The sequence below is a fragment of the Megachile rotundata genome, chromosome 2 (genome assembly GCF_050947335.1).
Source record: "Megachile rotundata isolate GNS110a chromosome 2, iyMegRotu1, whole genome shotgun sequence".
In the NCBI taxonomy this organism is placed as follows: domain Eukaryota; kingdom Metazoa; phylum Arthropoda; class Insecta; order Hymenoptera; family Megachilidae; genus Megachile; species Megachile rotundata.
The window spans coordinates 15138167-15162499 of record NC_134984.1 but is presented as its reverse complement, the minus strand read 5'-3'; the positions used below and the strand labels follow the sequence as shown (position 1 = coordinate 15162499).

Sequence of the window (24333 nt, the reverse complement as noted above, 5' to 3'; positions counted from 1 at the left end):
TAAAGTGTATCATGAAAACTGTAAGTGTATTTTGAAAAGTGTAACATGAAAATTGATATTCTTTCACATATTTGTAAATAATTATTTTTAATCTGTTTGAGAATGATTTTTAAAAAATGTTAAAGTGTATCATGTAACTTTTTTTAATTACTTTTTGTACTCTTTAAATTTATTCATTACATAAATGAATTCATAATTTAATATAATAAGAGTTTGTATTAACATGTAAATGCATTTGTTGTAGTTTGTTGATAATTATTTATGAAATTATATAAATGAATTTTTTACTGTTCATTATAATAATCATTTATATTATTAATTTATTGGTATTAGTATTAGTATTATCAGTTCATCATAATTAATTATGATAATCATTAATATCATTGCATAAACAACTTCATTATAGTTCATTGTAATAATTATTAACATCATTACATAAATGAGTTTATTACATAAATTTTAAAATACATATTTTGGTACAAACAAAAACAATTTGTACACCTTTCTACATGACCTTTGATGAACAAATTAAAAATTATTCCTGTAAAATTATAAACCTCGAACAGTTTAAAATGAATTCAATTACAAAAACCAAAAAAATATCGCAAAATTTTTGCCAGGAAAAAACCGCGAAAGTATCGGTTGCTGTCGAGACCGATAATAGATAAATGATTTTTCGAAATCGAAAAAGTTGCAAGATCACGGTGGTTTCCGGTCAGAAGCGCAATTTCCATTAGCGGCTAACCGCGCGACAACTTTGTGCAATAAAAGCGATGTTATCGTCAGCGAGTAAAGAGCGTTTACTCGCGCGTCAGGATCGTATCGGAGCGGTCGATCGCGTCCGTGTATACTCGCTCGCAAACGAGCAGATATCGCGACACGCGTTGCTTTTGCTTTTGCACGCTCGCGTTCCACGGGCTGTGTACGCGTAATCACGTCGCGTCGTCCGAGTCGTCCGAGAGTCGCCTGTATGGGAATGCAGCGCGTGGGCGAGGAAAACACGCGAGGGATTAGAATTCCTCGCAAAAACGCCGTACTCTTTCGTTCGTAACAAGCTTTTGCGTCGTCCACTCAAATTTTTACGAATATACTCGAAACGCAATATAAATTAATAATATTATATTTAGAAATTCCCTAGGTCATTTAGATCTAGGGTCTTCCTAGAAATTCCACATATTATCCGAGATTCGGTGTCCCTAGAAATTCCCTAGATTACCTATGAGTTTCCTGCGAATTATCCTAGGTTCGGATTACTCTAGAAATTCCCCTAATTTTCCTCCAAATTATCCCAGGTTCGGATTACTCTAGAAATTCCCTAGATTACCTATGATTTTCCTGCAAATCTTAGGTTCGGATTACTTTAGAAATTCCCTAGATCACCTGCAATCTTCCTTGATATTTCATAGACTATCTTACATATTTTGTTACAGATTTCCTAGATCATCTAGGGAATTTTTCCTAGAAATTTAATAAACTACCTTAGATTCTTGGAAACTTCCTAGGAGTCAAATTTCCTGACGTAGGAACTTACAATAGAAATTTTCTAGACACACAATTTCAATTTATACATTTCCTAGGATGTATCATTACATTCTAGGGATATTCTTGGATATTCCTAAGATCCCTAGATTCTGATAAAATTTATCTAGATCCAACTATAACCAAATAGAGTTTGACTCTCTAGATTCCGATAGTAATTCTTCAGGTTTTCATACATTCTAATAGAATTTCCTAGGGTCCCTAGATTCTGATAAGATTTGTCTAGGTTCATCTATAGTCAGTTAGAGTTTTTGTAGATCCCTTAGATTCTAATATTAATTTTTTAAGTTTGTATACATTTTTATAGAATTTCCCTATATTTCTATACATCCCGATACAAATTCCCTAAATTCCCTTATATTCTTCTTGATACAGAAATTCCCTAGATACACTATTATAAAATTTCCCTCGATCCCCAGATTCTGACATGATGTCCTCTTTATATCCTCTTTATATCCTCTAAGTTCTAATATGAACTTTTCGAATTTAAATTCCAATAAGAATTCCCTAAACCGCTCAGATTCTGATGTAATGTCCCTAAATTCTCTAAATTCCAATAGGGATTCCATAAAATCCCTAGATTCTCCTAGAAATTTGTTGGACTTGATATTTCGATAAGCATTCTTTTAAACTTATCAATTACACAAAATTTTCCGAATTTCCCTAGGTTGTCCTAGGGATACTCTAACTTCTCCTACATTCCCCTAGGTATTTCATAAACTTTCTTATAATCTGCTATTTTTTCAGATTTTATTAACACTAAACCTACCGGCATGTAATGTATACTTAATTTGAAATTAAAAATGAAGTTGAAAAATAAATAAACAAACAACGGAACATAAATTAGTACACACAGTCATCTTTTATCTTGATGAAAATCAATTCTGATGTTAAGTAATGTATTTTAACAAAATGTGTTTGTTATAATAAGAAGCTTGTGAAGCGGTCATTTGACCGGTGTTAAATTTGCTCACAGATTAACCAGCTTGTCACTAAATTCCTTAAGTTTTCATAAAAATTCCCTTCCACAAAGTTCAAACTATTCCGCTAATTCTAGTAATACAATTCGAATGATCCACCTTCAGAACGCGATATTTCCATCCATCGATCGCTCGATGAAAACGAGCGTATCCTCAGATCCGTCAGGGATTTTCATTAACGCTTGGAATTGCGACAGAACGAGCATTAAGTAACGCGCCATCGGCAGACGCTGATAAATTATTCTCATTAGATAAATTGAAAGACTGCCGGCTGGCGAGGCAACGCACGTAGGCGTTCATTCACTCGTCGATAATATTTTATACATACCGATTGCGACACGCGCGACACACGACGGATCAATTGTTTTCACCGGCGACGTTCCTCCGAATCTAGCCGGGTGTTATCGGCTTCGGGGACCGATGACGTGGGTGGCGCCTTATCGTTCGATGGAATCTCGTTATTTTCGAAAGAATTTATTCTTTTTATCGCTGATAAAGATCAGCGCAACTTCATCGTTTATTAATGTTGCCGAGACGTGCATACTACCCACGAGTTGGCGACTGAGGAGGCTGACCCAGATGTTTAGAAGAGCATTTATCGAAATTCCTGTACTATTAGTAAATTTCTGTATTTATGAATTTTTATGTGTAGGTACATGAGTTTTTGTATTGCTGTATCTTCAAATTTTTATAGGTTTGATAAGTATATTTTCGAGCTTTTATATTCATGAGTCGCTACACTTCCGAACCTCCACATTTCTGAATACTTAAAGTTTCAAATAGCTACATTCCCAAATTCCCATATTTCCCCAATTTCCCACATCCCCAAATTTTCACATTCCCAAATTCCTACATCTTCATACCAGTACATCCTCAAATCACTACATCCCCAAACCTCACACGTCCCCAAACCTCACATGTCCCCAAATCTCTACTTCCTTAAATCGCTATGTCCCCAAATCAGTACATCCCCAAATCTCATACGTCCTCAAATCCCACATATCCCCAAATATCTCCTTCCCCAAATCGTTACGTCTCCAAATCTCTACATCCTCGAATCGCTACGTCCCCACATCTCTACGTCCCTATATTACTTCTTCTACGTTGGGTCAACCACACGCACCAACTCATAGGTAGACATCCGTACATTCAGATTTTACTTTCAATGTCCACAGCTGCGATAAGAAGGAATAATATGTGACTCAGTAAACGTGCGATTAGGTCACTTCCAAATTTAAAGCTCTCAGTACCAGTTTAATACCAAAGATGTGATATTATTAAATGAAATGATAATAAATGAAGGCATTTTTCAAATTTCTTCATCTAATATTTTTATTACCTTTATGATGTTGTTAGTATACTTCAGCATCTTTCATTTTTATATACTTTATAATATAAAGTTTATACTATTATTATGAAAACACTTTTATTATGTATTCTGAAGGGAATTATGACTTCACAAGTTCCACATTGAGAAGTGACACTAAAAATATCAATTCGACGGAATTAATATTCCTTTTTCGACTCGATTATTCACAAAAGCAGCATTCTACTATAACCGGTACCATAGGATCATACTTCAGGGACAGCCATAAATCACGAAGCAGAGTTGAACGAACAAACTGTGGCGCCCGATCAGCTGGCATTGACAAGCGGCAACAACGTTTCGTTGAGGAGTCAACTTTGATGATATCAATATGCGTTCGAGGCTCTACAAGAATGTGTACAGGTCGTGTCAAAATATGTGGCTGCTAAATAATATGTATTTTACTGTTACATATAACATCTGGTTTAATAGAAATTTGGAAAGTTGAGAAGGAAAATAGAGAAGGGAGATTACGTGAAATGGGGTGTTTGGGGAAGGAGGAATTTTGGGGATGGAGAAATTTGGGGAGTGGGAAATTTGACAAGAGAGGAATTTGAGGAGTAGGGAATATGGGGAGTGGGTGGATTCGGGGATTAGGTGCAATTAAAGGCTGGGTAATTTGGAGAGTGGGTGAATTTGGGGAGTGGGAGAATTTAGGGAGTGGGGGATTTGGGGAGAGAGTGAACTTGGGGAGTAAGGAATTTGTGGAGTAGGGCATTTGGGGAGTGGGGGATTTGGGGAGTGAGTGAATTTGGGGAGTGAGTGAATTTGGGGAGTGAGTGAATTTGGGGAGTGAGCGAATTTGGTGAGTAGGGAATTGGGGGAGTAGGGAATTGGGGGAGTAGGGAATGGGGAGAGTAGAGAATTGGGGGAGTGGGGAATTGGGGGAATAGAGAATTTGGGGAGTAGGAAATTGGGGGAGTAAGGAATGGGGAGAGTAGAGAATTGGGGGAGTGGGGAATTGGGGGAATAGAGAATTTGGGGAGTGTGTGAATTAGGGGAATAGAGAATTTGGGGAGTAGGAAATTGGGGGAGTAAGGAATGGGGAGAGTAGAGAATTGGGGGAGTGGGGAATTGGGGGAAGTAGGGAATTGGGAGAGTAGGGAATTGGGGGAATAGAGAATTTAGGGAGTAGGGAATTTGGTGAGTGAGGAATTTTGGAAAGTGGCAATTTGAGAATACGAGATTTCCGCACGGGAGAATTTGTAGAGTAGGAATTTGAAATGTAGGAAATTTGGAGATTAGATAACTTGGTAAGAGTAGAATTTAAAAAGTGGAGAATTTGCACCTCAATACGAAAAGCAAACAACAGTCGCGCTAATCGTTATGTCCACATATTATGACACAGCCAGTACACACATTCCCGCCTTCTTTCCGGACGTGCGTGCGTGCGTGCATGCGCATAATATTCTCCATTTCTCTCGGCTTCTCGTTCTCTGTTCGTCTCTGTTCCTCCTTCTGCCGATCGTCGAGCCTCGCTCTAAATTTAGAGCATGATCGACCGGTTGTTCGCGCTATCGGGACAAATAACCGGGCGATAAAGTCATTCTCGCGGCCGGGAGCAAACCGAGAGCCGACGCAAGCCATCGTCGCCTGACAAATTTACTTTTTTTCGCGCGCTTGTCTCGCTCGCGGCGTGGCGCGCAGATTCTCCGCCTTCGAGCGGATTCGCGGAGTTACACGTTCTCGTATTCTGGTGCTTCTTCGTCGACCAGCTCGCGTGCACTTCGAACCACCGTCCGGACATTTCCACGTGGTGCGCACGTGCTTACGACGTTGGGTGGGTCAATCATGGGCGCCAGGTGGGAGGGTGTGAGTTACGCTGTTAGTACTTTTGGGCAAGAGGATTTTGCTTGTCATAATCGGTGAGTCGGCCTCTTTTTTTTCCACGAAATATTGGGATATCTGGGAAATTTTATTACTGTTAATTTTTAAAAGTTTCGGAGAAATAAATAAGTCATTTCTTTCACTAATTGTGTGACTTCAATTCAATTGGAATCAGTGTATTAGACTCTTAGACTAGTAGACTTAAATTAAGTATATTAGACACAGACTATTAGACTATTAGACTTAGACTCAGTTATCTAGCGGTCACCGTTCAGTCAGTTATGTAGCGGTCACTGTTCAATCAGTTATCTAGCGGTCACCGTTCAGTCAGTTATGTAGCGGTCACCGTTTAGTCAGTTATGTAACGGTCACCGTTTAGTCAGTTATGTAGCGGTCACTGTTCAATCAGTTAACTAGCGGTCACCATTCAGTCAGTTATCTAGCGGTCACCGTTTAGTCAGTTATGTAGCGGTCACCAAACTGGAGGACTCTAATAATTTTTATCTGGCAACTTTTGTTTTTGTACATAAAAAATATTAATTTTATACAATTATATGGCTTGATTATGAATTCACGACGATTCTTTTATGGTTATATTGTGATTTGATAAAAGACTATGTTGCAACAAATTTTTATTCGGTCTTCATATTATTAAAAATTCCAGTCCTGTTACAAGATACTTCCAGGTGATTCCTGAGTTACAAGAGGAATTTTTATTGAAAGTACATAATAATCTAACCTGACGTCACCTAACGATCACTCTAATCTGATAGATTGTAATCGTGAAACCTGTCTGACTAAATCTGTACATAATTTTATCACTCAAGTGTGATAATTTTTTCGCAAACAGATATTTAAAATTCAACTCTTTAACTGCAGGTGTGGTTTATAAATCACATGTTAAAAATATTATCAGAGGCAAATGTGATATAAAAACCACAAGCTAATCTAAACTAACAGTAATTTGCTAATAACTTGCTAACATCCGCAACTGTGGTTTATATACCAAAAATAAAATAAATACAACAAATTTTTTTAATAAAATATCAGTTCAGTAATATCAAATAAAAATTAAATCAAGATTAATTGCTTTTCATTTTATAAAAAATTTCCGATTTGAAACATGAAAAATTTTTAATATCGAGTCTTAACAATAATACCGATATCGGTATATCAATATCGATAAGATACTGATACCGATAATCAATCTCACTCGACGTAATAACGATTCAATTTCACATCGCCGACACGGGTAACAGCAGAAAAAAACAGAAACGTTAAGCCTTTAATTGGAAAGTCACGTTTCTCGTGCAAGTGCTGTCGGGTTTCTCAGACGAATCCTTACCGCTCTAAGACGCCTAATTGAATTATCGAGCCGAAGAATTTCCGGAACGAGCGTTCGTTCCATCGGGAATAGGTATCCAGGGACGACAATGATAAAAAACCGATCGCTCTAAACCCGTCACGAGTACACGGTCTTGTCACAATGATCAGGTTGCGTTTATTTATTGTAACAGGCGAGGAAACTTACTCCATTACCGGGATGGCTCGTTGCCAGAGGATTTACAAAGTTGAAACGTGACACAACGCAAACACGCACAACATTTGGCGCAACGAACCTTTCGACTTTCCACCGATCTCTATCCTTTCGTAAACTGTCGACGCTGTCGGTTGTTGCGAATTTCTACACATTCTTGCAATTGCGTACAATCGTACGAACACGGGATCAACTCTTTCGTTACGAACACGTGCCAAGTGGAATTAGGTATAACTCTTGTTATATTGCCACGTACGGAATTTAGGAAGGGAAAATTCTTAGGACTTTTGTATCGATTTAATTTTTAGATTAGGATATTGTGCAATGGATGTGCGGTTATCGTATGTGGAAATCCTAGATCTAGGGACAGAAATCATTAGGTTTTTTGATTTTAAAATTTATGGATTGCTAGGTCTTTAAATTTATGGATTTCTAGATTTGTATATCCCTAGATCTGTATATTCCTAGATCTCCAGATTCCTAGACCTCAATATACTTAGATTCCAAAATATCCCTAGATCTACAAATACTCACAGAAATTAAAATTTCCATAGATTTCAAGATATCCCTAGATTCCAATGCACATAGATCCCAATATCCTTAGATCCCAATATACTCAAATCACTAATATTCCTAGATCCCCATATCCCTCGACTCCAATATCCCTAGATTCCCGTATCCTTAGATTTCAGTATCCATAGATTCCAATATTCCTAAATCCCAATATCCCCAGATCCCAATATCCCTAGATCCCAATATACCCAGATCACTAATATTCCTAGATCCCCATATCCCTCGACTCCAATATCCCTAGATTCCCGTATCCTTAGATTTCAATATCCCTAGATTCCAATATTCCTAAATCCCAATATCCCCAGATTCCAGTATACTCAGATCACTAATATTCCTAGATCCCCATATCCCTCGACTCCAATATCCCTAGATTCCCGTATCCTTAGATTTCAATATCCCTAGATTCCAATATTCCTAAATCCCAATATCCCCAGATTCCAGTATACTCAGATCACTAATATTCCTAGATCCCCATATCCCTCGACTCCAATATCCCTAGATTCCCGTATCCTTAGATTTCAATATCCCTAGATTCCAATATTCCTAAATCCCAATATCCCCAGATTCCAGTATACTCAGATCACTAATATTCCTAGATCCCCATATCCCTCGACTCCAATATCCCTAGATTCCCGTATCCTTAGATTTCAATATCCCTAGATTCCAATATTCCTAAATCCCAATATCCCCAGATTCCAATATTCCTAAATCTCAATATCCCTAGATTTTCAGATCTCTGGATCCCAAAATCCCTAGGTCTCTGGATTTCTACATTCCTTCCATTCTAATTCTAATATCCTCAAATTCCAAAATTCCCAAATTTCTAAATTCCTAAACCCCTAAATTTCTAGACCTTCAAATCCCAATACTTGAAATCCCTAAAAAATTTCTAAAATTCCTACATCCCTAAATCTTCATACCTTCACCTCTCTAAACTTAAAAAAATCCTTGTACACCCAAATATCAACATCTCTAAATCCCTCTTCCTCTCTACATCCCCAAATCTATCCACAAAATCTCACTCCAATTTCCCCCATTATAAACATTCTCAATTCCCCCATGAACTTACATCCCTATATCCACGGTATTCTCAGTACCACTCCTCTCGAGCGTTAAGCAAGCTCCCAACACAAGGAACAAAATATTATTCATAGATAAGCTCAGGAAAAAGCTTGATCGAAGTATACAAGGGTACGTAGGCGAGAACCGGAAAGGTTTTTTCGCGAACGACCAGACTTAAAGTAATCGCGAAAGATAAAGTCGCTTACGATTGTATGCAAATGCATGTTAAACGTTGTTTTAACGTAGCCTATTTAGGGGGACGATTGCGATGCTTCACCGAGGCCGACGATAACGAGGTTATTCGTGTCTGATAATCCTTATCAACGACGAGACACCGCCGCCACTGTGTACCCTCAGTTGGCCGCGTTCGCTGCTCTCGCGAATACGTTTTCCATCGCGATCGTTACACGTGTACTAAGTGTTTCTCACATTTTCTTCAGGATTACTGTTCCTTCAATTGATCTCTTTTGATAAAACGGAGAGTTCGCAAGGTGATTATATTCGAGTTCGAAATTTTCGTTGGCTGTCAATGAATAGAAATTGTGGAGTTCTAGAAATTCCCGTACGAGTTTTCACGAAATCTGTAATTTCGACATCTGAAATCCTGAACCGTAATATACTTCGCTAAATATCAGCCGAGCACTCTAAAACACCACTTAAAGCGCAATCAAATGAATTTTATCCGACGGGTAGATCTAGCGAGCCAGAAGGGTTAATTAAACGCGCGTGTACCGCATTAAAGTTCGCAAACGAATTTTCCACGCGGACGATAAATTCTATCGGCGATTAGATCGCGGAGGCTCGTGATCGAATTTATTAGCGAGGGAACGATTAGAGGGCCGGCACAGCTGCCAGACACCCGCAGAAGAGTCAAAGTCCGAGCGAATGTCGAGCAACAAGGTTTCCTCGTCGATTGGCCAATAACGGCCGCCAGATCGTTTCGGTTCGCTCGCATGTGTGTGCTGTACGTGCTCGAGTTCCGATTAGAGAAACGCTTTGAAACGCTTTTGCAGCGTGGCAAAAGCGCGCTGCGTAATCGTGAAACGGTGATTCACGTGACGGGAAGTTCCTATACACCGTGTTACGAGCACCTTACAACTTCTAAATTAATCCTCGACGATGTACGGCTGCACGTCAAACGCGACTTTTGTCCAACGGATCGGCTGACGCGTTAACTCGACACAGTTCGCGGTTTTATTCGATGGAACACGTGTTGTTATAACGAGTGGAGCTGCAAGTGTTTCTACTTTCGTAACACGTGTTTTATGAGGTACGGTGTTTTCAGAGGTTCGAGTAATACTTGTTTTCAAAGGTACTACTTGTTTTTAGAGGTACCGTGCTATCAGAGGTAGAAGTACCGGGTGTTTTCAGAGGTAGAAATGTTACTTGATTTCAGAGGTAGAAGTACAACTGAGAGGTAGATGTACAACTTCTTCTCGGAGGTAGAAGTACAACTCCTTTCCAGAGTTAGAAGTACAACTTGTTCTCAAAGGTGGAAGTACTACTTGTTTTTAGAGGTAGAGGTATATCGTACTTTCAGAGGTAGAAGTACTGGGTGTTTTAGGAGGTAGAAGTACTACTTGATTTCAGAGATAGAACTACTGGGTGTTTTCAGAGATAGAAATGATACTTGATTTCAGAGGTAGAAGTACAACACAAGAGTAGATGTACAGCTTTTTGTCAGAGGTAGAAGTGCAACCTGTTTTCAGAGGTAGAAGTACAACTTGTTTTTAGAGGTAGAAGTACATCGTACTTTCAGAGGTAGAAGTACCAGGTGTTTTCAAAGGTAGATGTGTTACTTGACTTCAGAGGTAGAAGTACAACTCAAGAGTAGATGTACAGCTTCTTGTCAGAGGTAGAAGTGCAACCTGTTTTCAGAGGTAGAAGTACAACTTGTTTTTAGAGGTAGAAGTACATCGTACTTTCAGAGGTAGAAGCACCAGGTGTTTTCAGAGGTAGATGTGTTACTTGACTTCAGAGGTAGAAGTACAACTCAAGAGTAGATGTACAGCTTCTTCTCAGAGGTAGAAGTGCAACCTATTTTCAGAGGTAGAAGTACAACTTGTTTTTAGAGGTAGAAGTATATCGTACTTTCAGAGGTAGAAGTACCAGGTGTTTTCAGAGGTAGATGTGTTACTTGACTTCAGAGGTAGAAGTACAACTCAAGAGTAGATGTACAGCTTCTTCTCAGAGGTAGAAGTCCAACTTGCTCTCAGAACCAGAGGTACAACTTGTTCTCAGAGATAGAAGTACAACTTGCTTTCAGAACCAGAAGTCCAACTTGTTTTTAGAGGTAGGAGTACATCGTACTTTCAGAGGTAGAAGTACCAGGTGTTTTCAGAGGTAGATGTGTTACTTGATTTCAGAGGTAGAAGTACAACTCAAGAGTAGATGCACAACTTCTTCTCAGAGGTAGAAGTCCAACTTGCTTTCAGAACCAGAGGTACAACTTGTTCTCAGAGATAGAAGTATAACTTGCTTTCAGAACCAGAAGTACAACTTGTTTTTAGAGGTAGAAGTACATCGTACTTTCAGAGGTAGAAGCACCAGGTGTTTTCAGAGGTAGATGTGTTACTTGACTTCAGAGGTAGAAGTACAACTCAAGAGTAGATGTATAACTTCTTCTCAGAGGTAGAAGTGCAACCTGTTTTCAGAACCAGAGGTACAACTTGTTCTCAGAGATAGAGGTACAACTTGCTTTCAGAACCAGAAGTCCAACTTGTTTTTAGAGGTAGAAGTACATCGTACTTTCAGAGGTAGAAGCACCAGGTGTTTTCAGAGGTAGATGTGTTACTTGACTTCAGAGGTAGAAGTACAACTCAAGAGTAGATGTATAACTTCTTCTCAGAGGTAGAAGTGCAACCTGTTTTCAGAGGTACAAGTACAACTTGTTCTCAGAGGTAGAAGTACAACTCCTTTCCAGAGTTAGAAGTACAACTTGTTCTCAAAGGTGGAAGTACTACTTGTTTTTAGAGGTAGAGGTATATCGTACTTTCAGAGGTAGAAGTACTGGGTGTTTTAGGAGGTAGAAGTACTACTTGATTTCAGAGATAGAACTACTGGGTGTTTTCAGAGATAGAAATGATACTTGATTTCAGAGGTAGAAGTACAACACAAGAGTAGATGTACAGCTTTTTGTCAGAGGTAGAAGTGCAACCTGTTTTCAGAGGTAGAAGTACAACTTGTTTTTAGAGGTAGAAGTACATCGTACTTTCAGAGGTAGAAGTACCAGGTGTTTTCAAAGGTAGATGTGTTACTTGACTTCAGAGGTAGAAGTACAACTCAAGAGTAGATGTACAGCTTCTTGTCAGAGGTAGAAGTGCAACCTGTTTTCAGAGGTAGAAGTACAACTTGTTTTTAGAGGTAGAAGTACATCGTACTTTCAGAGGTAGAAGCACCAGGTGTTTTCAGAGGTAGATGTGTTACTTGACTTCAGAGGTAGAAGTACAACTCAAGAGTAGATGTACAGCTTCTTCTCAGAGGTAGAAGTGCAACCTATTTTCAGAGGTAGAAGTACAACTTGTTTTTAGAGGTAGAAGTATATCGTACTTTCAGAGGTAGAAGTACCAGGTGTTTTCAGAGGTAGATGTGTTACTTGACTTCAGAGGTAGAAGTACAACTCAAGAGTAGATGTACAGCTTCTTCTCAGAGGTAGAAGTCCAACTTGCTCTCAGAACCAGAGGTACAACTTGTTCTCAGAGATAGAAGTACAACTTGCTTTCAGAACCAGAAGTCCAACTTGTTTTTAGAGGTAGGAGTACATCGTACTTTCAGAGGTAGAAGTACCAGGTGTTTTCAGAGGTAGATGTGTTACTTGACTTCAGAGGTAGAAGTACAACTCAAGAGTAGATGTATAACTTCTTCTCAGAGGTAGAAGTGCAACCTGTTTTCAGAACCAGAGGTACAACTTGTTCTCAGAGATAGAGGTACAACTTGCTTTCAGAACCAGAAGTCCAACTTGTTTTTAGAGGTAGAAGTACATCGTACTTTCAGAGGTAGAAGCACCAGGTGTTTTCAGAGGTAGATGTGTTACTTGACTTCAGAGGTAGAAGTACAACTCAAGAGTAGATGTATAACTTCTTCTCAGAGGTAGAAGTGCAACCTGTTTTCAGAGGTACAAGTACAACTTGTTCTCAGAGGTAGAAGTCCAACTTGCTTTCAGAACCTGAAGTACAACTTGTTCTCAGAGATAGAAGTACAACTTGTTTTCAGAGCTAGAAAGTATCATTCACATTTAATGAGCCTCAAAGTATCATACAATTACTGTATACAATTTTTAATTCAGCATTGAGGCTGGCATTTAAAAATAATTACTATAAGTTTCAAAGTGAGTCTCAAAAAAATCTTTCATCATAGTATTAGCATATAAAATTGATACTTTAACAGACTTCCTTTTTGAATACATTTCACGAGCCTCATGAGCAATAACCGTCATAAACAGTTAAATAACTCTGAGCAATAGCTGACGCGACAAAACGCATCGATCATAGTAAACGAAAGATGGTGACGATACTCATCACTCGTAGACTTTTACCTTTGATCGCACGCACGAGTGATCGTGTAACGATGACATAAAGCGTGTACAATCCAGAACAACGGTGTTCGTAATGAAAACCGTCGAGCGAAGGTCGTCGTCGTCGTTGTGGCTTCTGTTGTGAAGCGGATGGTGATGTGCCTTGACGAGCCAGTCGAAAGTCGCGCGCGGATCCGCGTGGAGGTAGTTTTAACTCGATCGATAATTATCGAACTCGTAGCTACGGTTATTCATTTACTTTTGTATAAATAGTTTAACCTCTTCAAGGATCTTTCAAGCGTCACGTAGGTCTTTCTTAGTATATTTTTGGCTATATATATACAAGTGAAAAGTCGTCAATAAGTAATGATATGTCAATAACCAAGTATCCTATAAAATACATAGTTCAAAGGATAAGTGTATCTAGTTGCTACACTCGTTACAAGGATTTCTGTCGAGGTTACAGTCGCACGAATCTATCGTTCTACGACTCGAGACAGCAGATTCCATAACTGCATTAAGTTAATTCGATTTGCCAGCCACCGAGACGTTCAAGTCAGCTGGCCTCATTCAACCGCCTATGGTTTCAGTGTTGTCGCGCTCGAAGGTCGAGCCACCTCGTGACTCTCTCGTTCTCGCACGACGTCCAAAAAGTATCAGCATTTTCGGAACAGTAAAATTTCACCGTTACAAGGAACAGCGATCTTGCATCGATATACGGAGTAAACTTGCATCGGAACCAGGTGTAATAAACTTGCACCGAAAGAGGACAGTACTCTTGCATCCGAACGACGAACAGTAAAGTTGAATTAAAGGAGCAACAGTAAACTTGCGTCGAAACAAGCTACAGTAAAATTGAATTAAAACAAGGCATAATAAAATTGGATCACAACCAGGAAGACTAAAATTGAATTAAAAAAAAGAATAATAAAATTGCTTCAAGACAAGGAAGAGCAAAATTGAATTAAAACAAGGAATAATAAAATTGCTTCAAAACAAGGGAGACTAAAATTGAATTAAAACAAGGAATAGTAAAATTGCTTCAAAATAAGGAAGATCAAAATTGAATTAAAACATGGAATAATAAAATTGCTTTAAAACAAGGAAGAGCAAAATTGAATTAAAACAAGGAATAATAAAATAGCTTCAAAACAAGGAAGAGCAAAATTGAATTAAAACAAGGAATAATAAAATTGCTTCAAAACAAGGAAGAGCAAAATTGAATTAAAACAAGGAATAGTAAAATTGCTTCAAAATAAGGAAGAGCAAAATTGAATTAAAACAAGGAATAGTAAAATTGCTTCAAAATAAGGAAGAGCAAAATTGTATTAAAGCAAGGAATAATAAAATTGCTTCAAAACAAGGAAGAGCAAAATTGAATTAAAACAAGGAATAATAAAATTGGTTCAAAACAAGGGAGAGCAAAATTGAATTAAAGCAAGGAACACTAAACTTGTCTCAAAACAAGGATCAGTGAAATTGAATTAAAACAAAGAACACCAAACTTGTCTCCAAACAAGGATCAGTAAAATCAAATTAAACCAACAAACAATAAACTTGTTTCCAAACAAGGATCAGTAAAATCAAATTAAACCAAGAAACAATAAACTTGTCTCCAAACAAAGAACACTAAAATCAAATTAAACCAAGAAACACCAAACTCATCTCAAAACAAGGATCACTAAAATCAAATTAAACCAAGAAACACCAAACTCATCTCAAAACAAGGATCACTAAAATCAAATTAAACCAAGAAACACCAAACTCATCTCAAAACAAGGATCACTAAAATCAAATTAAACCAAGAAATAGCAAACTTATCATCAAAGCCAGAATCACCAAAATTGAATTAAACCAAAGAATACAAAAATTGCATAAAAATAACAAAGAGTAAAATTGAATTAAAACAAGAGACAGTAAAATTCCGATTGAAGGAAGGAATAATAAGCTTGACCTTAATTCGGTGAATATTTTCGTTGATTTTTGTTGCGTGTTACGCGAGTGCCGACAAGATGGTTTGGGACGACGGACTGTCCGTGAGGGAGTTGGCCGAGATGAGGAAGAAAACGCCGCAGTTTCCCTCGAGAGAGCGGAATTTCGCGATGAGGAGACGAGGAATACGAAGAGGCTTCTCGTTGAGCCTGGGTAGCGCATCCCCGATACCGGCACCGCCACCCATCGCCCGCGACCAACAGGGTGCCGATTGCAACCGACGCGATTCTTGCAACGATAACGTTTGCAGACAGTAAGGACGTTTCCTTCATATTTATGTCTAGAACGCGTGAATTCTTTGACTACGTTGTAGGAAATTGCTGTTCTTTTTTTTAGTTGATCATAGGTACATTGATGTTTGGATATAGTACTATTTCTGTTTTTTATATGTTTGTTTTGCATAAGAGGAGTTTGTTTAGATATATTGCTAGTTATATTGAAAGATAATCCGTTGTAAATTAAATATAAGTTCTTCTTGCTGTAATGGTTGAACAAATTATCTTGAACAAAATATTGTATTTTTATAGCTTCGAGATTTTGTAATTTGGGGATGTGGATGTTGGAAATCTTGATATTTAGGGGTTAGGTGTTTGGAGACCTTGAAATTTGGTGATCTAGAGATTTGGGGGTATAGGAATTTGTATACTTAGAAATTTGGGATATAGGAATTTGTGAATTTGGGGATATAGGAATTTGGGGACGTAGGAATTTGGAGCTGTAGGGATTTGAGGATATAGGAATTTGCAAATATGGAAATTTGGAAGTTTAGGAATTTGGAGATGTAGGAATTTGGGGACGTAGGAACTTGAGGATGTAGGAATTTGGGGACGTAGGAATTTGAGGATGTAGGAATTTGAGGACGTAGGGATTTGGGAAGCTAGGGATTTGAGAGTGTAGGAATTTGCAAATATGGGAATTTGGAAGTTTAGGAATTTGGGGACGTGGAAATTCGGGGACGTGGAAACTTGGGGACGTGGAAATTCGGGGACGTGGGAATTTGGGGACGTGGGAATTTGGGGACGTGGGAATTTGGGAACGTGGAAATTTGAGGACGTGGAAATTTGGGGACGTGGAAATTTGGGAACGTGGAAATTTGGGGACGTGGGAATCTGAGGACGTGGGAATTTGGGGACGTGGAAATTTGGGGACGTGGGAATTTGGGGACGTGGAAATTTGGGGACGTGGAAATTTGGGGACGTGGGAATTTGCGGACGTGGGAATTTGCGGACGTGGAAATTTGGAGACGTGGAAATTTGGGGACGTGGGAATTTGGGAACGTGGAAATTTGGGGACGTGGGAATTTGAGGACGTGGGAATTTGGGGACGTGGGAATTTGGGGACGTGGAAATTTGGGGACGTGGAAATTTGGGAACGTGGGAATTTGGGAATCCAAGAATTTGGAAGTCTAGGAATTTGGTGATCCAAGAACTTAGAACTCTAGGAATTTGCAAATATGGGAATTTGGAGACGCAGAAAATTGAGAACATAGAAATTTGGTTAATGAATCTAAAAATTCGAAACTAAAAAAATGTGCAAATCTGAAACCTAACCAAAATTCACTAATCTAAAAAATCTAAAAAATTCCAAATTTCAACAAAGTCCAAATAAAAAAATTCGCAATAAATTTCACCAAAAATTCCTAACTCTTCTCCCTCCCCACATCCTAATAATTTTGTCAGCACCACGTTCTAAAATCTCAACTTCCGAAAACGAACGATCTCGTAAACCTTCCTGAATCCAAAGCGAGGAGAACGAAACGTTTCAATTAAAATAAGTGTCTGGCAAATAGAGTCGGCTAGCAGCGGGCGTAGAAACATAAATAATTTTCACACGCGAAATAATTCTGATCCGGGGAATGAAACGGAGAACTGTTCAAATGAAATACACACGCGTTGGTAAGTGGGTTGAGATACGAGGTGTCCGAGCGCGTAAAGGTCGCCGGCCATTTTGGTTGATTTAATGGGGTCATTAAGGAGATGTTCTGGTTGTTACGAGAAACGGAGACAATAGTCTGTCCACTTTCCACGGTTCGTAAACTTGGCCGTGACTTATCGATAACAGCGAACATTCTTGCTGGACTTACGTATTTTTTGTCCTCGTTTTTGTGAATTTTTCTCGATATCGAAATAACCGGAAACTTTCTGACAGTCTTCTTCGATATTAATTCTTACGTTGGATGTTGAAAATTATGATCAAACTTCGAGAATTCGAAGTATTTGTTTAAATAAAGGTTTTGATACTATTTTCTATGTACAGTCAGTGTAAAAAGTATTCGTACAGTAATTAATTTCAACAAAAATGTTGTGAAACGTCATTTATTAACAAAATTTTAACAAATAAAAAATACATACATATTCTTAGATGTTTATGTATTCTATGTAAGAATGTGTATGTATTTTTTATTTGTTCAAATTTTGTTAATAAATGACGTTTCACAACATTTTTGTTGAAATTAATTACTGTACGAATACTTTTTACACTGACTGTAGATATTTGCGGTATTAGAATATTATATTTTTAGATGATTTTTTAATGGAGTTAGGTTGTTGAATAAAATTGTACTGCTGTCGCTTATACGTTACTCATCTGATATCAAATGATGTCATCAAAGGGGTTAAGAGTTAGCTAACATATTCAGTTTTTTAAATAAAATTGGAGAAACGAATAGTCAATGCCCTACATCCCCAAATTTCTAAACTCCCAAATCCCTAGATCCCCAAATTTCTAAACTCCCAAATCCCTAGGTCCCCAATTTCCTAAACCCCCAAGTCTCCAAATTCTTAAACTCCCAAATTTCTAAACTCCTGAATTCCTACATTCCCAATTTTCTAAACTCTCAAATCCCTATATTTGTAAACCAAATTCCTAGACTCAGAATCTAATGGAATTAATTTCGACGATCTCCATCCAAATTTACCTTAGTTTTCAAGAAAACAGTGCGCGCACACGCGAGTAACCGTGCTTGCGCAATTCGAATTACTCACAGATAAAATTCACTCTCGAACATGTCAGATATCGACGTTTTACGATTCGAGCAGAATTACGTAGCTATTCACTGACATGATTCATGACGTTGGTAATCGATTTTCTGTCCCATGACTTTGCCAACGAAATTGTTATTCTCTTAATCATCGACAAAAGTGCGTCAATAGGTTCGAGAATATTTGGAGATTTTTTAGAAAAAAACATAGACGTGTTTATCATAATGTTTTCTTATACAATTTATTTCGTCATTAACATCGTAATGAATATTCAATCGCAATCGTAACTTATAGAGATGACTAATTTAACGTAACTCTAACGTAAGAATGCTTTGTACAGGGCGTTTCTAATAATTGGGGCGAATTATATTGGTATTATGCACATATTTATATTTCAGGTATAATTAGAATCTGTATCTTCAGATTCATATATTTGTGAATCATTATACTCATCAATTATACTCATCATTCTACCTATAATATTCTTATAATATACTGTTACATTCATAATAGTGATATTCACAATAGTGGTAGTAATTGGGAGAAGTTGCATCTTTATACTCCTAAATACATATCTAAGTCTTCGCATGTTTATACGTACATATGGATATTTATATTTGTGTACCTTTGTATCTTCATATCTAATATCATATCTGATATCTCTATATTTCGATATTTCTACGTACCGATATCTCTGCATGCCAATATTTACATGTCCCGACATCTCTACATCCCGATATTTCTACGTCTTGATATCTCCACATTCCCATATCTCCACGTCCCGATATCTCTACATCCCAATATTTCTACGTTCTGATATCTCCACGTCCCCATATCTCCACGTCTCGAAATCGCCACGTCCCCATATTTCCACGTCCCCATATCTCCACGTCCCGATATCTCCACGTCTCGAAATCTCCACGTTCCGATATCTCCACGTCCCCATATCTCCATGTCCCGATATCTCCACGTCTCGAAATCTCCACGTTCCGATATCTCCACGTCCCCATATCTCCACGTCTCGATATCTCCATGTTTCGAAATCTCCACGTCCCCATATCTCCACGTTCCGATATCTCCACGTCCCGATATCTTCACGTTCCGATATCTCCACGTTCCGATATCTCCACGTCCCGATATCTCCACGTCCCGATATCTCCACGTCCCGATATCTCCACGTCTCGAAATCGCCACGTCCCCATATTTCCACGTCCCCATATCTCCACGTCCCGATATCTCCACGTCTCGAAATCTCCACGTTCCGATATCTCCACGTCCCCATATCTCCACGTCTCGATATCTCCATGTCTCGAAATCTCCACGTCCCCATATCTCCACGTTCCGATATCTCCACGTTCCGATATCTCCACATCCCCATATCTCCACGTCCCCATATCTCCACGTCCCCATATCTCCACGTTCCGATATCTCCACGTTCCGATATCTCCACGTCCCGATATCTCCACGTCCCGATATCTCCACGTCCCGATATCTCCACGTCCCGATATCTCCACGTCTCGAAATCGCCACGTCCCCATATTTCCACGTCCCCATATCTCCACGTCCCGATATCTCCACGTCTCGAAATTTCCACGTTCCGATATCTCCACGTCCCCATATCTCCACGTCTCGATATCTCCATGTCTCGAAATCTCCACGTCCCCATATCTCCACGTTCCGATATCTCCACGTTCCGATATCTCCACGTCCCCATATCTCCACGTCCCCATATCTCCACGTCCCCATATCTCCACGTTCCGATATCTCCATGTCCCGATATCTCCATGTCTCGAAATCTCCACGTCCCCATATCTCCACGTTCCGATATCTCCACGTTCCGATATCTCCACGTCCCCATATCTCCACGTCCCCATATCTCCACGTCCCCATATCTCCACGTTCCGATATCTCCATGTCCCGATATCTCCACGTCTCGAAATCTCCACGTCCCCATATCTTCACGTCCCGATATCTCCACGTCCCGATATCTTCACGTCCCCATATCTCTACATCCCAATATCTCTATACCCCGATATCTATGTATACATCCCAATATCTCTATATACCGATATCCCTACATCTTAAACTCTCTATATTCCCATATCCCTACATTCCAATATCCTTGAATCCCAATATACCTAGGTCCCCTATCCCCGAACCCCAATAAGTCCTACACCTCGCATCCATAAAACCTTAATATCCCTCTTTCTATAATGGGAATAGCAAACGCATCGAAATGCGGGAAGTCGATTGCACAATGTCGCCGATCGCACAAGATTTGTTATTACAATGTCGTTCGGTGGCTTATTCACGGCGAACGTACTAGAAATCCGTGGCCGGCCAAAATATATGAGCTCGCGAGATAAATCTTCGTCGTACCAGAATAAGTCACCGACTCATTGCCAAGGTAATTCTTGCAGTTCCTATTCCTGGTAACCTTCGATCGTCGATCGCGTCGAATCTACGTAAATCCTCACCTTAAAATTTTATCTCGTCGCTGATTTTTCATGTTCTTTTCTTCGCGATCGAAGCGTGAGTCGGATTAACATAAACTCAAGGTGGATCGGTACACGTCGATCGGTCAAACGGTGCGTGTCCTCTGTCGAAAATCCAAAAACGGACACGTTGGTGTTTACGACAGGTTCGAAGCGCGTCAAAGGTGGGTCATCGTTGGTCGACATGCCAAAATCTTGGTGTCACGCTTTCGTGGTGATTCTGCGTAGATTCTCGAGCCGTAATCTCTATATTAGCGGTGCTATTTTGTTAGGTGTAAGATGAATCACTGGTCTGAATTATTGGAGGTATTTTGGTTATATTGTCTTAACGAGCGAATAATGGCGAGCTGAAAGGAGTCCAAGTTTCGGGAACATTGGGATTTATTTCTGATTATTACGGTGATAAAGATTATAATAACATATGAAGCTTATGATTTCGTATGTTAATGAAAATTACGTATGTTGATGTACATATGTGTTAAAGAAAGTTAATAAAGATTTTGTATGTTAATGAAACTCATATATGATGAAGAAAATTAATGAAAGTCACATATGTTAATCAAATTTACATATGTTATAAAAATTAATGAAAGTCACATATGTTAATGAAACTTACATACGTTATAAAAATTAATGAAAATCACATATGTTAATCAAACTTACATATGTTATGAAAATGAATGAAAATCACATATATTAATCAAACTTACATATGTTATGAAAATGAATGAAAGTCACATATGTTAATCAAACTTACATATGTTATGAAAATGAATGAAAGTCACGTATGTTAATGAAACTTACATACGTTATAAAAATTAATGAAAATTACATATGTTAATCAAACTTACATATGTTATGAAAATGAATGAAAGTCACGTATGTTAATCAAACTTACATATGTTATAAAAATTATTGAAAGTGACGTATGTCAATCAAAATGAATGAAACTTACATATGTTACTGAAGATGAATGAAAATTACATATTTTAAAGAAAATTAACGAAAATTGCATATATTAACGAAATTAACATACATCAAAATTTACAAAAATTAATAAAACCTTCATCAACAAATAAACCTAAACAAAACATAATTAAATAAGAAGTCGAAGTTTCTTTTCTTCCTTGTAAAAGTGGTTGAATAGGTGAAACTCGTATCGACCGCATTCGTGTTTGACAAACCTACAACATGATTGGATTTGTGTAATCGAAAACGCTGACAATGTCGTCGTGAATCGAACACGTCTAAATGCCACGGGGTCGTTTTACGTCGTAAATTTCGCGTTTTACCTTGAAATTTCAAGGTATTCGTGGAGTGTGCAAAAACGGAATACATTTTCGGTTGAAAAACGATATCGGTTAACAGGTTGAAAAAAACTTCTCGATTTTCTTCGTCACCCATCGCTTAGTAACACGACTCCTCGCTTGGTTAATTCGTCCTACACCCTTCCTGCTGACACCAATTCTCCCCCAGGGTTCCGTGTATCAACATCAACACGATCAACCGTAAAAGGGGGCATCAGATCCTTCATCCGCCCTTGTTACTTCTCTTCCCTATTATTCTTCCGAAAGGACATCGGTGCCAGGAAAGCTTTGCAACTATTGTGATTCATTCGTTCGGATGAACCGTTGTGACACGTGCGCGATCCCGCATTTGTCTGCCTTTGCGATATTAGTTTTCTATTTTGGGAGGTTGGATTTAGGAATTTCATTTTTGGAAATGTGTAATTTTATAATTTTGTAAGTTCTGATTAGCAAGAGTATGCAATTTTGGAGACACGAGGTTTCCAAATTGAAAATTATTATATTTTTCGTATGAATTTTGAAATTTTGAAATTGCGGAATTGTGCAACTTTAGAATATTGAACTTTTAGAAATATAGAAATGTGGAACTGCAAAATTTTGGAATATTGCAATTGTGCTATTGTGGAATTGTTGAATTTTGGAATTAGAGAATTCTGGAATTTTTGAATTGCTGAATTATGTAGTTGCGGAGTTGCAATTTTTGAAATTATAAAATTGTGGAATTGCGGAATTTAGGAATTGTGGAATTGCGGAATTTAGGAATTGTGGAATTGCCGAATATTACAATTTGGGAATTGCGGAATTGCGAAATCTTGGAATTGCATAACTTAGAAATTGTACAATTGCGAAATTGCGAAACCTTACATTTTTGGAACTGTGGAATTGCAGAATGTAGGAATTGTGGAATTGCTGAATATTGCAATTTTGGAATTTCGTAATTGCTGAATTGTGGAATTGTGGAATTTAGAATTTGTGGAATTGTGAAACATCACAATTTTGGAATTGTGGAATTTTAGAATTTTGGAATTTTGGAATTTTGGAATTTTGGAATTTTGGAATTGTAGAATTGCAGTATATTACTATTTTGAAATTATGGAATTTGGTATTTTGGAATTTCCAATGATCAAATCTGCAATTTCCCAATTTCCCAGTTCCCCAATTCCCAAATTTTCAATTTTTCTAGATTTCCAAAGTTCTATATTCCCAAATTTGCAAATTGAGAATTCTCTAAATCCCCAAATCCCCTATTCTCCAAATCTCCAAATTCTTGAATTCTCAATTCCCCAAATAGTCCTCTCTCCAAGTACCTAAATTTCCAAATCCCAAAATTCCAATTTTCAATCACCCCAAATTCCCAAATTCCCATATCTCAAAATCCCCAACACCCGAAATTCCTACACTTCCAAATTACCACCCCAAAACCTCCCAAAATCCCCAAATTCGAGCGTAGCCCGCAAGAATCCTCGGCAAAGTGGAGCTTGACGCGTGCAAGCTTTCAACGACACCGGAGGGTTTCGCGTCGTTCGCGCCTGCGCCACCGTCCACCACTGTTTCTCTTGCCACCCGGTATTAACTATAGGTATACGCACACCTACCTAACGTCCTCGTCGTATCTCATGGCGCCAGTTTGAAGTACGCTCCTCCTGCGTATGCACTCTGTTTCCCTCGCTTCGACGACTATTCGTGCAATTTCAAATTTCCCGCGCTACGCAGAACCGTGCGCCCGCGTACGTTCCACTTTCCTTCCTACGTTTTCGATTAGAAAGTGTCAGTGACAAGCGAGTTCGTTGTATCATTGTTTTCCTCGTGTGGTGTTGACGCAAATATATTTATCTGTGTCCTTGAAACAAGGTTCTGTGGATGTTTACAACCGGAGGCGGTTCTTCAAAAGAGAAAATCATAAGAAGCTAATATTTTCACGTGGAAGTTGCTCCGTTACTAAAAATCAATTTCTAATATTTCTAATAATATTGTAACTTAACAATTATTTGATAAAATAATATTCAGGAAGAGGTATATAATAATTTCTTTTACTTTTATATTTTTATCGTCGAATTTTGTGTGTTGGTGTAACTTCAAAGTTACCTGCTATAAAATTGTATATATTGAAGATCTTAACTAGTTTTGTTTTAACGTATTTCTGTTAGTATTTCCATGTTTC

The 24333-nt window shown here is 38.3% G+C and overlaps 1 protein-coding gene across 8 annotated transcripts in view; it reads left to right on the top strand.

Annotated features, from left to right (window-relative positions):
* Nucleotides 1–24333, top strand: part of Lmpt (four and a half LIM domains protein limpet) — a 145868-nt gene that overhangs the window by 58057 nt on the left and 63478 nt on the right. Inside the window, exon 1 of one of the 8 annotated variants that reach the window (XM_076542056.1) lies at nt 5662–5750. The exons of 5 other annotated variants lie outside the window; for them this stretch is intronic. In XM_076542056.1, the coding sequence (XP_076398171.1) occupies nt 5677–5750 (74 nt within the window). In that variant the 5' untranslated portion in view covers nt 5662–5676. Of the gene's footprint in view, nt 1–5661; nt 5751–10134; nt 10155–15115; nt 15643–24333 lie in introns of those variants that run through there. 2 more of the 8 variants (XM_076542058.1, XM_012280113.2) reach the window with 2 other exon arrangements.